Source organism: Bombina bombina, chromosome 4 (genome assembly GCF_027579735.1).
Source record: "Bombina bombina isolate aBomBom1 chromosome 4, aBomBom1.pri, whole genome shotgun sequence".
Classification (NCBI taxonomy): Eukaryota; Metazoa; Chordata; class Amphibia; order Anura; family Bombinatoridae; genus Bombina; species Bombina bombina.
Genome location: NC_069502.1, coordinates 330,984,551 through 331,001,724, shown reverse-complemented (window position 1 = coordinate 331,001,724; position 17,174 = coordinate 330,984,551). Strand labels below are relative to the sequence as shown.

Here is a 17,174-nt window from a genome sequence, read left to right as displayed (position 1 = left end):
GTTCTCTCAGTGCTAACCCCATTTGATCTACACGTTGAGATAGGGTGTATACGAATTGGGGAAGGTCTGCTGGATCTGTCGTCATTTTTTAGGCTTAGTAATATGTCAGGGATCTGTACCCTTCTCTAGTTGTCTAGTAACAAAGCTTTGTTTAGCAGATCACAGCTGCAGACTAAATATGTATTTGTACCACTGAGCAGTTTGCTATTAATATTAATGATCAATAGCTGAGTTGCTAGTGGAGTTGATACTTTAGAAAGTTTGATTGTAACAAGATAAGTGTTACAACTGTGTCAAGGAATACTGAGGACTTCCTGAGTATAGGCAGCAGAATTTTGTAGTATACAGAGAGGAAGTTCATATATCTGCTGATTAAATATATTGGAAATGGCAAACTATAAGATTGACTTTGCAATTGCGTACTGGGAGATATAAATGAGATTCACTTATTGTAGAAAAGGAATAACACAATTCCCTGTGAAATTGTGTAGGAAGTATCCAATCAGTGGTTTAGGTATTAGTAGATTATTACATAAACCATATTGAGAAACTTGAATCAAGTAGTGATTGCAGTTGTGCCTGTTAGAGCTCTGTGTGAGGTAAAGCAGTCTGTGTTCGGCTGTGTACTCAGCTTCCTGTGAGAGCGGAGAACAGTGGGCGGTTACAGCTTGTGTAGGTCTTGAGTGACAGATGATGTCACACGCTGGAGCTGTGAGCAGAGCGGATTATACTTTTCACAGTTTAAAAGTTCCGACAAAGGTAATAATGATATTCCACAATATGATTAGAGGAAGCAAAGACTGGATGTGGGGAACAGGATTGGAATACGAGTCAAAAAGGAACTTGTCAGTAGGAGCGATAATCCGTTGCTGAGAAGTAGCAATAATCAGTTCACAAATAGCTCCGGTGTTCCTTGGTGCACATTGACAGTGTAGAATAATCAATCCAAGTATGTTGAGAGTGAAGAGATTATCCCAGATAGATCACCTGATAGATAATTTTTATGAGAGAGCTCAGCTGCATGAGACTTCAGTGTTCTTTCAGTCTAAATTACTAAGCACTAGGAACAGGGCGTAGTTAGAATTTAAAGGGTCAGGAAGTGGCATGAGTCATAGGTGGGAGGTACAGAGAGTATTCCTGACAACATTTCTTTATCATTGAGCTATCATTGAGCTATAAGTGCTCTAAAATTTTCACTTAACGCTGTACAGTTAGTAAGCTGCCCCCTAACTATAATAATCCTGCAGCTTAAGAGGTTCCATGTAACCCTGTGCAGTTTGTAGCTGTCACGCATAGTGTATGATATACATATTCATTAGGACAAGACAATTACATTGCTTATTAAACTTGGCAATATATTTAACTGGAATACAGTTGATATCGTACACAGCAAGAGTTATTACTAAACACCTCTTTATAACTGAACAATAAGACACACATGTTTTATAACTTTGATACTGCAATTATAGGGTTGACTTAATACGGTGCAACCTATGGCCTAGATTTGGAGTTCGGCGGTAGCCGTCAAAACCAGCGTTAGAGGCTCCTAACGCTGGTTTTGGCCGCCCGCTGGTATTTGGAGTCAGTGATTAAAGGGTCTAACGCTCACTTTTCAGCCGCGACTTTTCCATACCGCAGATCCCCCTACGCCATTTGCGTATCCTATCTTTTCAATGGGATCTTCCTAACGCCGGTATTTAGAGTCGTTTCTGAAGTGAGCGTTAGAGCTCTAACGACAAAACTCCAGCCGCCTGAAAATAGCAGGAGTTAAGAGCTTTCTGGGCTAACGCCGGTTCATAAAGCTCTTAACTACTGTACCCTAAAGTACACTAACACCCATAAACTACCTATGTACCCCTAAACCGAGCTCCCCCCACATCGCCGCCACTCGATTAAAATATTTTAACCCCTAATCTGCCAACCGCCACCTACGTTATACTTATGTACCCCTAATCTGCTGCCCCTAACCCCGCCGACCCCTGTATTACATTTATTAACCCCTAACCTGCCCCCCACAATGTCGCCGCCAGCTACTTAAAATAATTAACCCCTAATCTTCCGACCGCAAAGCGCCGCCACCTACGTTATCCCTATGTACCCCTAATCTGCTGCCCCTAACACCGCCGACCCCTATATTATATTTATTAACATCTAATCTGCCCCCCTCAACGTCGCCGACACCTGCCTACACTTATTAACCCCTAATCTGCCGAGCGGACCGCACCGCTACTATAATAAAGTTATTAACCCCTAACCCGCCTCACTAACCCTATCATAAATAGTATTAACCCCTAATCTGCCCTCCCTAACATCGCCGACACCTACCTTCAATTATTAACCCCTAATCTGACGACCGGAGCTCATCGCTACTATAATAAATGGATTAACCCCTAAAGCTAAGTCTAACCCTAACACTAACACCCCCCTAACTTAAATATAATTTACATCTAACGAAATAAATTAACTCTTATTAAATAAATGATTCCTATTTAAAGCTAAATACTTACCTGTAAAATAAATCCTAATATAGCTACAATATAAATTATAATTATATTATAGCTATTTTAGGATTAATATTTATTTTACAGGCAACTTTGTAATTATTTTAACCAGGTACAATAGCTATTAAATAGTTAAGAACTATTTAATAGTTACCTAGTTAAAATAATAACAAATTTACCTGTAAAATAAATCCTAACCTAAGATATAATTAAACCTAACACTACCCTATCAATAAATTAATTAAATAAACTACCTACAATTACCTACAATTAACCTAACACTACACTATCAATAAATTAATTAAACACAATTCCTACAAATAAATACAATTAAATAAACTAGCTAAAGTACAAAAAATAAAAAAGAACTAAGTTACAAAAAATAAAAAAATATTTACAAACATAAGAAAAATATTACAACAATTTTAAACTAATTACACCTACTCTAAGCCCCCTAATAAAATAACAAAGCCCCCCAAAATAAAAAATTCCCTACCCTATTCTAAATTAAAAAAGTTACAAGGTGTTTTACCTTACCAGCCCTGAACAGGGCCCTTTGCGGGGCATGCCCCAAGAATTTCAGCTCTTTTGCCTGTAAAAAAAAACATACCATACCCCCCCCCAACATTACAACCCACCACCCACATACCCCTAATCTAAGCCAAACCCCCCTTAAAGAAACCTAACACTAAGCCCCTGAAGATCTTCCTACCTTGTCTTCACCATCCAGGTATCACCGATCCGTCCTGGCTCCAACATCTTCATCCAACCCAAGCGGGGGTTGGCGATCCATCATCCGGTGGCTGAAGAGGTCCAGAAGAGGCTCCAAAGTCTTCCTCCTATCCGGCAAGAAGAGGACATCCGGACCGGCAAACATCTTCTCCAAGCGGCATATTCGATCTTCTTCCATCCGGTGCGGAGCAGGTCCATCTTGAAGCAGGCGACGCGGATCCATCCTCTTCTTCCGTTGTCTCCCGACGAATGACGGTTCATTTAAGGGACGTCATCCAAGATGGCGTCCCTCGAATTCCGATTGGCTGATAGGATTCTATCAGCCAATCGGAATTAAGGTAGGAATTTTCTGATTGGCTGATGGAATCAGCCAATCAGAATCAAGTTCAATCCGATTGGCTGATCCAATCAGCCAATCAGATTGAGCTCGCATTCTATTGGCTGATCGGAACAGCCAATAGAATGCGAGCTCAATCTGATTGGCTGATTGGATCAGCCAATCGGATTGAACTTGATTCTGATTGGCTGATTCCATCAGCCAATCAGAAAATTCCTACCTTAATTCCGATTGGCTGATAGAATCCTATCAGCCAATCGGAATTCGAGGGACGCCATCTTGGATGACGTCCCTTAAAGGAACCGTCATTCGTCGGGAGACAACGGAAGAAGAGGATGGATCCGCGTCGCCTGCTTCAAGATGGACCCGCTCCGCACCGGATGGAAGAAGATCGAAGATGCCGCTTGGAGAAGATGTTTGCCGGTCCGGATGTCCTCTTCTTGCCGGATAGGAGGAAGACTTTGGAGCCTCTTCTGGACCTCTTCAGCCACCAGATGATAGATCGCCAACCCCCGCTTGGGTTGGATGAAGATGTTGGAGCCAGGACGGATCGGTGATACCTGGATGGTGAAGACAAGGTAGGAAGATCTTCAGGGGCTTAGTGTTAGGTTTCTTTAAGGGGGGTTTGGGTTAGATTAGGGGTATGTGGGTGGTGGGTTGTAATGTTGGGGGGGGGGTATGGTATGTTTTTTTTTACAGGCAAAAGAGCTGAAATTCTTGGGGCATGCCCCGCAAAGGGCCCTGTTCAGGGCTGGTAAGGTAAAAGAGCTTGTAACTTTTTTAATTTAGAATAGGGTAGGGAATTTTTTATTTTGGGGGGCTTTGTTATTTTATTAGGGGGCTTAGAGTAGGTGTAATTAGTTTAAAATTGTTGTAATATTTTTCTTATGTTTGTAAATATTTTTTTATTTTTTGTAACTTAGTTCTTTTTTATTTTTTGTACTTTAGCTAGTTTATTTAATTGTATTTATTTGTAGGAATTGTGTTTAATTAATTTATTGATAGTGTAGTGTTAGGTTAATTGTAGGTAATTGTAGGTAGTTTATTTAATTAATGTATTGATAGGGTAGTGTTAGGTTTAATTATATCTTAGGTTAGGATTTATTTTACAGGTAAATTTGTTATTATTTTAACTAGGTAACTATTAAATAGTTCTTAACTATTTAATAGCTATTGTACCTGGTTAAAATAATTACAAAGTTGCCTGTAAAATAAATATTAATCCTAAAATAGCTATAATATAATTATAATTTATATTGTAGCTATATTAGGATTTATTTTACAGGTAAGTATTTAGCTTTAAATAGGAATCATTTATTTAATAAGAGTTAATTTATTTCGTTAGATGTAAATTATATTTAACTTAGGGGGGTGTTAGTGTTAGGGTTAGACTTAGCTTTAGGGGTTAATACATTTATTAGAATAGCGGTGAGGTCCGCTCGGCAGATTAGGGGTTAATAATTGAAGGTAGGTGTCGGCGATGTTAGGGAGGGCAGATTAGGGGTTAATACTATTTATGATAGGGTTAGTGAGGCGGATTAGGGGTTAATAACTTTATTATAGTAGCGCTCAGGTCCGCTCGGCAGATTAGGGGTTAATAAGTGTAGGCAGGTGTCGGCGACGTTGAGGGGGGCAGATTAGGGGTTAATAAATATAATATAGGGGTCGGCGATGTTAGGGCAGCAGATTAGGGGTACATAGGGATAACGTAGGTTGCGGCGGTTTACGGAGCGGCAGATTAGGAGTTAAAAAAAATATGCAGGGGTCAGCGATAGCGGGAGCGGCAGATTAGGGGTTAATAAGTGTAAGGGTAGGGGTGTTTAGACTCGGGGTACATGTTAGAGTGTTAGGTGCAGACGTAGGAAGTGTTTCCCCATAGGAAACAATGGGGCTGCGTTAGGAGCTGAACGCTGCTTTTTTGCAGGTGTTAGGTTTTTTTTCAGCTCAAACAGTCCCATTGTTTCCTATGGGAGAATCGTGCACGAGCACGTTTTTGAGGCTGGCCGCGTCCGTAAGCAACTCTGGTATCGAGAGTTGCATTTGCGGTAAAAATGCTCTACGCTCCTTTTTTGGAGCCTAACGCAGCATTTGTTTGAACTCTCGATACCAGAGTTAAATTTATGGTGCGGCCAGAAAAAAGCCCGCGGAGCGTTAACAGCCCTTCTACCGCCGAACTCCAAATCTAGGCCTATAACTGGTGGAAAACGTTTTACCTAAGGAGACAGTGTTATAAACAATTGACTATACCAATTGTTTCATATCTACCCAAATCCACATAATATGTTATAAATAATCATTTCATAGTAGTCACTTTTAAGTGATATAGTGCACACCATCAACCATACTGATACTCTTATCACAACAGAATATACCACCCACCAATATTAAATAAAGTGACAGAGTGTTATATAACATATCTAGGAATACAAGGGGTGATCAATCTGGTCTTCATATTTGATCTTTTGGTTTCAATACATGACTACTATCTATTATGTACATATTATAGAGGAGAAATACTAAAATTAAATCCTATTATATGTGGTAATTTTAAGAGCCAACTGTATATATGATTTCTAAACTCCTATTATCTGCCTTTACACGTTGAGATTTATATATATAATCTAAGGTCGACCAATAATATAATCCACCTATTAAGGTCTTATCACACATCACATATACAATAATAATTTTTATTATACTCAGGGTCAATCAAATATAGCCTGATTTCTACCCAGTTAAGAACCTTTCATCATACAATTGGTTGGATTTGATTTCACTACTGTTTTAATGGTGTTTCTCCCATTTTAAGTATTAACTAATAACATTTGTAATTTTAACCCTCTCCTTTGTTCTCCCTTTAATGGGATACTAGTTAGTTTTTCTAGCTACGGTACCTATATTCTAGCCATAGGTGACCTATAATTGGCTAATACTGAGATGCAGAGTGCTTTTTCAGCTACACAACATTTGTAGGCTTTTGACCTTCTTTCCCCATAGTTTCTTTAGTGTACAGCACCTAATACATAAGTAATATTGTTATTACTAATATTAATTACTTATAAGGTGGACATCTCTTTCCCAGTGGTGCGATTCTCCCTCTCCTCTTTCTCTTTCCCACTCCCTTTGTATTACAATGGAAGAGACATGTCTTTACCTCTGATATGGTCTCCCCCACATAACCCTGCCCACATGGGCATTTTAGTAAATATGTCACATACTCAGTATCACAGGTATAGAACCCATTAATCTCCCTTTTCCTTTAGTTTGTGTAATATATTGAATTACGTCGGGCACAATTTAGACATGGGTATGACCCTTTATTTGGCATTGTTTGTGATATATTTACTGAAATGCCCATGTGGGCGGGGTTATGTAGGGGAGACCATCCACCCCCTAAAGGATAGGATCAGTGCCCACAAGTCTAGTATCTGAAATAAAGATATGTCTCTTCCAGTGTCAGCTCACTTCACCACTGTAGGACATACAGTAAGCCAACTAAGATTTCAAATCATTGACCATATCCCCAAATTAAGTAGAGGAGGGGATAGGGAATTGATGTTTAAAAAAGAGAGGTGTGTGGTGGATTCAAAAATGAGGGACTCTACAACCAGTATGTTCAAATAAAGACTATGATTTACATTTGTTTCTTTAATATGTTTCTTTAATTTGTTAGTTTTTTTTATTTGTGATTTAATTGTGGGAATGTTTTTGTACATATTGGGTAAAAAATTGCATCAGTGAGGGGGAAGGAGGGGCAATAAGGGGGATCCTTTGTGGGATCTGTTGAGGGAAAGGGATCAGGGAGGGGGAGTGGTGTATGGTAATGAGGGGTGGTGTAAAATAAATCAAAATGAAGGCAAACTGAGTACTGGCAGACAGCTGCCAGTACCTAAGATGGTGGCTAATAGGTAGAGGGGGAGGGTTAGAGAGCTGTTTGGGGGGATCAGGGAGGTTGGGGGATCCTACACTGCAGAAAATATATATAAAAAATATATATTTTTTATTTTAGTCTGCCAGTACTTTAGTGTGCCAGTACTTGAGATGGGCGTGACCATTATGGGGTGGGAAGGGAAAATAGCTGTTTGAGAGGGATTAGGGGGGATCAAGGGGTGGGATGCATCAGGTGGGAGGGTAACCTATACACTAAAGCTAAAATTAACCCTACAAGCTACCTAATTAACCCTTCACTGCTGGGCATAATACAAGTGTGGTGTGCAGTGGCATTTAGCGGCCTTCTAATTACCAAAAATCAATGCCAAAGCCATATATGTCTACTATTTCTGAACAAAGGTGATCCCAGAGAAGCATTTACAACCATTTGTGCCATGGTTGCACAAGCTGTTTGTAAATAATTTCAGTGAGAAACTTAAAATTGTGAAAAAGTTAACAATATTTTTTATTTGATCGTATTTGGCGGTAAAATGGTGGCATGAAATATACCAAAATGGGCCTAGATCAATACTTTGGGTTGTCTACTAAAAAAAAATATATATATAGTTTTGAATAAATATAAATTGGTAAATATAAAAAAGGCTCTATTTCTGTTTAAATGTAGTGATGGCAAAAATGCTAAAAATGCTCTGGTCTTTTGGGGAACCTTTTGTCTGAAATGCCCGGTCCTTAAGGGGTTTAAACCTTTTTGTGTTGCTGTTGCTGCTACACAGCACTTAATTGCTCACATACATAATATTATGAATTTACTATCCATTTAAGAATATCCCCTGAGTGAGCAGAGACAGGTCAATTAATGACTTAGGTACTTTGTCGCTAATAATAATTTTCTCCAATAAGGTCTTTCTCCAGCTCACATGAATTCTGGGTAACTGTAAAGTAAAAAGGCTTACATATCAATTTGACACCCTGCACAACATCCTAGATTACTTTTGAAAAAAAAAATAATGTTAATAGTGTTTACAGTTTTCTTTATTTAGTGTAGGCAACTTTCAGCAGAAAGTTTAGCAATCCGGAGTTTGTTTCTACATGCAGAAAGAAATCCTCCAGAATGATCTTTATACGTTTTAAATGCATTTTTAGATTTAATAGAGTTTGTATATATTATCTTACCTCTCTATATATTTCATTCAGTGAGTCATCATTCATAATTTCATCAGGGTAACCAATATGTTCTTGTACTTTTGAAGCCTAAGAAGAAATAATAAAGTTAAACATAAATAATTACTTAAACATTGATGGATATTTTGCTATTATGATAGCTCATTTAAATAGAAAACAAACATAACTTGATGATATACATGTAGTAATGATACTGATTGAATATCTTGCTGTCCGGGTGCCAGGAAACTGACTGAAACAGACTGAAACGAGAAGTGCAAAAATAATCACACCTTTATTAATAGCAAAATATAATAAAAAGTCCACAAGTCAAATAACAAGCCAGGAATCAAAACCAGAGCTGGTAGTCAGACGAGCGGAGTCAGAAGCCAAAGTGAGTAGTCAGACGAGACGGAATCAGGAACAAGGAGAACAGCAGTGTCAGGAACAAGCCAGAGATCAGGAACCAGGAGGGACGTCAAACAGCCAGGTAATACACAGGAGCTCTCACAAACAGGTTTGAGACAATGCAAGGGCAAAGCATACTGAAAAGAGGCCCTTTAAATAATAAGTGATGACATCACAATTCTGAGACTGCATCCTGTCTCACACGGATGATGTACACCAGTCTGGCCATAAAAGGAAGTGCAGGAAATGAACAGCATCACACAGTATGCACCAGAGTCAGCAAGAGAGGTGAGTAAAATGGCTGCCAGCAGCACATGGCAAACACAACAGGGAAAAATCCCTGACAGTACCCTCCCCTCAACGACCCCTCCCCCGTGGGAGGACAAAAGGCTTATTGGGGAAACGGGCATGGAAGGCACGGAGGAGGGCGGGAGCATGAACATCAGAGAAGGGAACCCATGAACGCTCCTCTGGATCATAGCCCCTCCAGTGAACCAAATACTGTATGCGGCCCCTGGACATACGAGAGTCAATAATGCTGCTGACCTCATACTCCTCATGGTTGTCAACAAAGATAGGATGGGGACAAGGCAACACAGTGGTAAACCGATTACAAACCAATGGTTTCAAGAGGGAGACATGAAAAACATTGGAGATGCGCATTGCAGGAGGAAAGTCAAGAGCGTAGGCGACAGGATTAACCCGTCGGAGTATTCGAAAAGGACCAACAGTTTATTGGAAAGAACATGAAGATTCAAGTTGCGGGAGGACAGCCAAACTCTCTCACTAACCTGGTAGGAAGGCGCGGGCAGACACCTACGATCAGCCTGGAACTTTTGGCGCTGCATAGAACAATGAAGGCAATCCTGAATCTGCACCCACGTGGAACGGAGTTGCCGGAGATGCTCCTCCAAAGTCGGAATACCCTGAGACATGAATGAATTGGGGTAACAAGGATGGTTGAAACCCATAATTCGCTATGAACGGGGATAACTTGGAGGAAGCATTAATAGCACTATTATGAGCAAACTCTGCCCAAGGTAACAGTTCAGACCAATTATTGTGGTGATCTGAGACATAGCAATGGAGGAACTGTTCCAGAGCTTGATTAGACCGTTCGGCAGCCCCATTGGATTGAGGGTGATATGCCGAGGAGAAGGGAAGCTGGATCCCCATTTGAGCACAAAAGGAATGCCAAAATCTGGAGACAAACTGGCTACCCCGGTCCGACACTATCTCCTTGGTTAACCCATGTAAACGGAAGACCTCCCAGGCAAAAATTGAAGCAAGCTTCTGAGCGGTAGGCAACTATTTCAAGGGAATGCAATGTGACATTTTAGAAAAAAGGTCAACCATCATAAGGATAACAGTATTGCCATTGGAAACAGGGAGCTTGACAATGAAGTCCATGGAAAGATGTGTCCAAGGACGCTCACCATTAGCAATAGGTTGAAGAAGACCCACAGGAAGATGTCGAGGAGTCTTATTCTGTGCACAAACTGAGCAGGAGGCAACATATGCAGCAACATCAGAACGAAGACCTGGCCACCATAATTGTCGAGTGACAGACCAAATCATTTGGTTCTTGCCTGGGTGACCTGCGGCTTTTGGATAGTGGTAAGTGTGCAAAAGTTTAGTTCGAAGGAACAAAACACTTACCACAAGGTTTCTCAGGAGATGCATTGGTTTGTGCAGCCAGGATCTCCTCCCCCAAGGGAGAAGTCAAATTAGTATGTATGGTAGCCAAAATATGGTCAGGAGGCATAACTGGAGTAGGTACAGACACCACCTTGGATAGAGGGGAAAATTGTCGGGAGAGGGCATCAGCCCTAACATTCTTACTACCAGGCAGGAGACCATATAATTAAACCAAGACAAAAATAGCGCTCATCTGGCCTGTCAGGGCGACAAAAGTTTTGCTTCAGATAGATAAGTTAAATTCTTGTGGTCAGTAAGAATGAGCGCTGGCACGCTAGTACCCTCAAGAAGATGCCTCCATTCCTTGAGTGCCAAAATTATGGCCAGTAATTCCCTGTCGCCAATTTCATAATTGCACTCCGCTGGAGACAATTTCTTAGAGAAGAAACCACATGAATGCAAGGAACCGTCAGGCGTAGGACGTTGAGACAAGAGGGCACCTATTCCAGTCTCAGATGCATAGACCTCAAGAACAAAAGGCAGGACAGGGTTAGGATGAGCCAGAACTGGAGCGGCAGCAAAGGCAGCCTTAAGAGTAGCAAAGGCCTTAATGGCAGTAGGTGACCAATGGAGTGGATCATTCTCTTTACGGGTCATGTCTGTGATAGTTTTGACTAAGGAAGAAAAGTTTTTAATAAACTTTCTATAGTAATTGGCAAACCCCAAAAAATGTTGAATAGACCGAAGACCAACTGGGTGAGACCACTGCAGAACTGCAGATAACTTGTCAGGATCCATGGAGAACCTTGCAACGGAGATAACATAACCTAGGAAGGTTACTTAAGTCTGATGGAACTCATATTTCTCGAGTTTAGGAAACAGGCCATTCTCACGTAGTCTCTGAAGAACCTGTGTAACATCAGAACGATGAGCCTCAAGTGTGGGTGAGTGTATGAGGATGTCGTCCAAGTACACCACAACACACTGTTGCAACATATCTCATAGGAAATCATTAATACATTCCTGGAAAACAGCAGGAGCATTACATAGGCCAAAGGGCATTACAAGATACTCATAATGCCTGCTCCTGGTGTTAAATGCTGTTTTCCATTTGTGGCCCTCCTTGATCCTAACGAGATTGTACGCTCCTCTCAAATCAAGTTTAGTAAAGACCGTAGCTCCCTTAAAGGCGGTCAAAGAGTTCTATAATGAGCGGAATAGGGTAAGCATTCTTAATGTTAAGATGATTAAGACCCCTAAAATCGATGCATGGTCTTAACTCGCCACACTTTTTCTTCACAAAGAAGAAGCCAGCCCCTGCAGGAGAGCAGGATTGTGGATGATCCCCCGCGACAGAGCATCGGCAGCATACTCCTCCATAGCACAATTCTCCGCAAAAGACTGAGGGTAAACCCGGCCCTGTGGAGGAATGGCTCCGGGTTGCAGGTCTATGGCACAATGGTAAGACCAGTGAGGAGGCAACGTACCGGCACACACCTTGTCAAAAACGTCTAGGAGCTCTCGGTACTCCTCTGGCGATTGAGATACCGAAGAAGTGAACAAGACTTTAACTGGTTTGCGAAGACAAGTGGAGTTGAGACTGGGATTGTGCTTTTGGAGCCAGGGATAACCCAGAACAACCGGAAAATCTGGAGAGTTTATCACCTAGAACTGGAGGGTTTCAAAATGGAGAGCCCCAATAGCCATCGATAACAGAGCAGTTTCATGAGTAACGAGTGCGGGCTGAAGGGGCCTACCATCAATTATCCTCAATAGCAAGCGGAACGGACCAAGGCAAAACAGGAGTGCTTTGATACAAAAGCACTGTTAATGAAATAGCCCGCAGCACCGGAGTCAACAAGAGCCTGGGTGACTATGAAGGAGTCCACCCAGAAAAGGACAACCGTGACCAAAGGTTTCTCCTTTAGCAGTTCTGGGGACAAGGATAAACCACCCATGGTCTGCCCCCAACAGGACCTTAGGTGTGAGCGTTTCCCGGCCATGTAGGACAAGACTTCAAAAGGTGGCCCTGTAACCCACAATAGAGGCGGAATCCCTCCCTCCTCCTAAAGCCCCTCTCCGCCACGGAGAGACATGTAAATCCCAACTGCATCGGCTCAGCAGTACCTGGTGACTCTGGACCAGGAAGCGTGGGAGGAAAGGGAGGCATGGGTGGGAATGAACATGTAGGATACAATGGAACAGGAGGCTTCCTCAAACGCTCCTTGAAAGAGGGCCTCTCACTTAGTCTGATGTCAATTAGGATCAAAAAAGACACCAATGCCTTGAGATCTTCTGGTAAATCTCTGGCAGCAACTTCGTCTTTAATCGCATCAGAGAGCACATGAAAGAAGGCGGCAACAAGGGCTTCATTGTTCCAACCTACCTCTGCGACAAGCGTACGGAACTCTTTGGCATACTGAGCAACAGATCTTGTACCTTGCTGAATGGACATGAGTCATTTAGCAGCAGAGGAGGAGCTAGCCAAAGCATCAAATACCCATCGAAAGGAGGCCACAAATTCAGGGTAATTTGAAATCACATGTTTATTAGTCTCCCTCAAGGGATTAGCCCAGGCAAGAGGTGTGTCAGAGTAACGAGATGAGAAATCCCACCTTAGCTCTGTCAGAGGGAAACGCCTGAGGTAACATCTCAAAGTAAATGCCCACCTGGTTCAAAAACCCTCTGCACTGATTAGGATCGCCTCCATAACACTGAGGTAGAGGTGCAGAACCGGACATGCTCCTGGTAGGACTAGGTGCAGCAGCGGAAACAGGAGCAGCCATAACTTGCGGGACAATTTGGTCCAAATGTGCAGTGCGAGTCAGCAGGGCTAGTGCAAATTGATCCAAGCGGTGATCCTGTTCATCCATCCTGGAAATTATGGCAGGTAAAGATGAATTTTTAGCACCATCAGGATTCATGGCCCTTGTGTAATGTCAGGATGCCAGGAAACAGACTGAAACAAGAAGTGCAAAAATAATCACACCTTTATTAATAGCAAAAAACAATAAAAAGTCCACAAGTCAAATAACAAGCCAGGAATCAAAACCAGAGCTGGTAGTCAGATGAGCTGAGTCAGGAGCCAAAGCGAGTAGTCAGACGAGCCGGAATCAGGTACAAGGAGAACAGCAAAGTCAGGAACAAGCCAGAGATCAGGAACCAGGAGGGACGTCAGACAGCCAGGTAATACACCGGAGCTCTCACAAACAGGTCTGAGACAACATAAGGGCAAAGCATACTGAATAAGTGATGACATCACAATTCTGAGACTGCATCCTGTCTCACACGGATGATGTACACTAGTCTGGCCATAAAAGGAAGTACAGGAAATGAACAGCATCACACAGTATGCACCAGAGTCAGCAAGAGAGGTGAGTAAAATGGCTGCCAGCAGTACATGGCAAACAAAACAGGGAAAAAACCCTGACACTTGCTTTCAGATTTTACACATCAACCTTTTCCTTAATTAACACACTATCATAGAGAAATAGTGAAAAGCTTCTATTATGTTTTTTTCTTGGTTTTACTCCATGCAGATATAAATTCTTGATTCAAAACAGTAAAATGAAATAACAGGATTTCCCAGCTATCCACATAAGATGAAAACACTAGACAGCCCAGTCTTCTTTGCTGCTATAAAAATGCGCACAGACAGGAAATTTCTTTTAGATCGATCACTTCTTACTAAAAAAAAAATCTTTTTGTTTTGCCCTATATTTATTTATGAGCTAGTTTTTTTGTTGTTTTTTTTAAAACAAACTATACTATATTTTTGCTTTAGAAAAGAGAAATCAGTTCTCATAAAACTTAGATAATTTTGGACCACCAGTCTCTTATAGTATTTTTTTGCATTTTTTTCTGACTAAATATTCTATTTTCGTTTGGAAAATAGTCTTTCCTTTATAGGCCTTTACTTGGAAGGTGATAATAATTCTTTAGGAGGGCTTATTTACAAGCAAGTTGTCAGTAATATTTTTTGCTGAGGTGGCTGTTGCTTAAGCTTAATATAGAGTTTGGTCTTCTCAGGAGCCGAAATTACCTATTAATATTTTAAATTCCATGCATTATTCAGGGCCTTTTAGGGTTGGCCTCTTTTGAGGAGAATCTTTTCTCTGTTTTCAGATTGGACTATGTTACATCTGTAGCTTATGTCAATCATCAGGGGATACCTTGTATTTCCCTACTTATGAGGATAGTATTTTAAATTAATTCCTGTGCAGGAATTTATTTCTGTTGTTTTTTTATTCTAGGACTATATAACTGAGAAGCTGTTTTTTTTCTCAATCTTCAGTTTTTTTTTCCACCTGGAAGAGTGGTCTCTTCTTCTGGATATATGTTTTATCAGACTGAAGTTTTTATTGTGTTGCTCAGATATGTTTCTGATAGATTCCTAGTTCAGTCTGATTTTTCCCAGATAATGTGTAAGTCCAGGGATATTTGAACTGTGTTTATGTATGTTCTGGAAGTTCATTGGTTATATTGATTAGCCAATATTTTTTCTACCTCTGTTTTTCTCCCATGGTGATTGTTAGAATTTTGCATGAAGAGCTATTGGGGCATATTTATCAAGCTTCGAATGGAGCTTGATGCCCCGCGTTTCTGGCGAGCCTGCAGGCTCGCCAGAAACAGCAGTTATGAAGCAGCAGTCACAAAGACAGCTGCTCCATAACCTGTCCGCCTGCTCTGAGCAGGCGGACAGACATCTCGGAAATCAACCCGATCGAGTATGATCGGGTTGATTGACACCCCCCTGCCCATTGGCCGCGAGTCTGCAGGGGGCAGCCTTGCACCAGCAGCTCTTGTGAGCTGCTGGTGCAATGCTGAATACGGTGAGCATATTGCTCACCGTATTCAGCGAGGTCTGTCAGACCTAATCCGCACTGTCGGATCAGGTCCGACAGACCTTGATAACTTGGGGCCTTGGTGTTTTATGTTTACTCCAGCTTATTCCTGCAGTATTTGTTTTACAGATCTGGTCCTGATGACCAGTTTCATTCATTGGCTGCTTCTTTGCTTACAGACCTTCTATTTATGTCCATTTTTTTCTATTAGGCTTCTAGGTCTCTTGACTTCATGGCTTGGGTATAGAATTGATTATACTCTTTATCTTTGAACTGTTCATCCAATTTCTGAGTTTCTTTTTTAGGCATGTTTGTCTGTTATTTGAAAGTCTGTAAGGTCTTTATTTATTGGCTGTCTTTTTCCAGATTTCTGGCTATATTTTCAGGTTAGTTCTTTAAAAGGTCAGTTTTCTGTCCTTTTTTGTTATGTTCCGTAAAAAGATTGATAATCTTTCTGACATTCTTGGTTTAGTCCTAGAGTAACCTAGAATTAAGCCTATTCATTTTCAATTTTTCCTCTTTGGAATTTTTAATTTGGTCTTGAGGATATTGCAGGTTTCTCCATTTAATCCTTTGCTTCCGGTGGATATTAACTTCTTTCTGGAAGTTTTTTGTTTAATTCAGCTATTTTTCTGATAGAAGAATTTCTGCTCTTTATTTCTTTACTCCTTTTCTTATTTTGGATAAGGTGATGTTTTCTGACTATTTACGTTGGGACATTGTTGTTCCTTCCTTATGTCTTATTGCCATAGAATTATTCTGAGTGACCTATTTGTTTTGGTTCCTGTTTGAGCTTTGTAGTTAGGTTGACACTACTAAGGTTTTCAGACAAAGATTTAGTTTGTTCCTTTTGCTGGTTCTGTGTCATTCAAGTTTTTTCTGCTATTTATTTGGCTTCTTGGTTGAAGCTTTGATTTATTTTGTTTTCTTGTAGGCAGTTTAGCCTCCACCCACATGGCTTTCTGTTCTTTCTTTCCAGTCCAGTTGACTTTTCTTGTATTTCTGATTGTTGTTTTCTTTCAGTGGATCAATTTTTTTAGAAAGCTATTTGGTCTTCCTTGCATATATTTTTTATTTTTAAGTTTTTGCTTCTTCTGAGGATGCCTTTACTATGATTTTCTTCAGGCAGTTGTCTCAGGTTATTTTATTTCATGTCTTTTTGGTATTATTATTGCCCTTTTAGGTTCTTTTGGGGGATTGTGGATTTAGTTTCTCAGTGAAAAAAAAGATGTTTCTTAGATACCTCCCTTTTTTTGTTATTACTCGTGGACTCCACATCTTGGGTACTAGTTCCTAGGAGTAATGGATCATGGACTTCTAATCACCAGTATAATAAAAAAAATGTTATGCTTACCTGATAAATGTATTTATTTCATGGTGGTGAAACTCCAGGAGACCCCATCCTGTTTTTATCTGGGTTGTTGTTGTTTTTTTGCTTTTTTGTGCACATTGTTTTCCCTGCTCCTTTTATGGATTTCATTCATTTTGCTAAGCTATACAATAGACTGAGGTTCCTGTGAGGTGGAAGGGTTTTTATAGAGTTTTCGGGGTTTTGGAATCTTTGCCTCCTCCTAGTGGTAAGGAAGAGTACTTCCCAGGAGTAATGGATCTTGGACTCTTATCACCATGAAAGAAATGTATTTATCAGGTAAGAATAAATTG

At 40.7% G+C, this 17,174-nt stretch overlaps 1 protein-coding gene across 1 annotated transcript in view; it reads right to left on the bottom strand.

The window, feature by feature from the left end:
• Positions 1-17,174, bottom strand: part of LOC128656254 (neprilysin-like) — a 302,039-nt gene that overhangs the window by 114,718 nt on the left and 170,147 nt on the right. Inside the window, exon 15 of the mRNA XM_053710071.1 lies at positions 8,635-8,712. Coding sequence (XP_053566046.1) covers positions 8,635-8,712 — 78 coding nt within the window. The remainder of the gene's footprint in view (positions 1-8,634; positions 8,713-17,174) is intronic.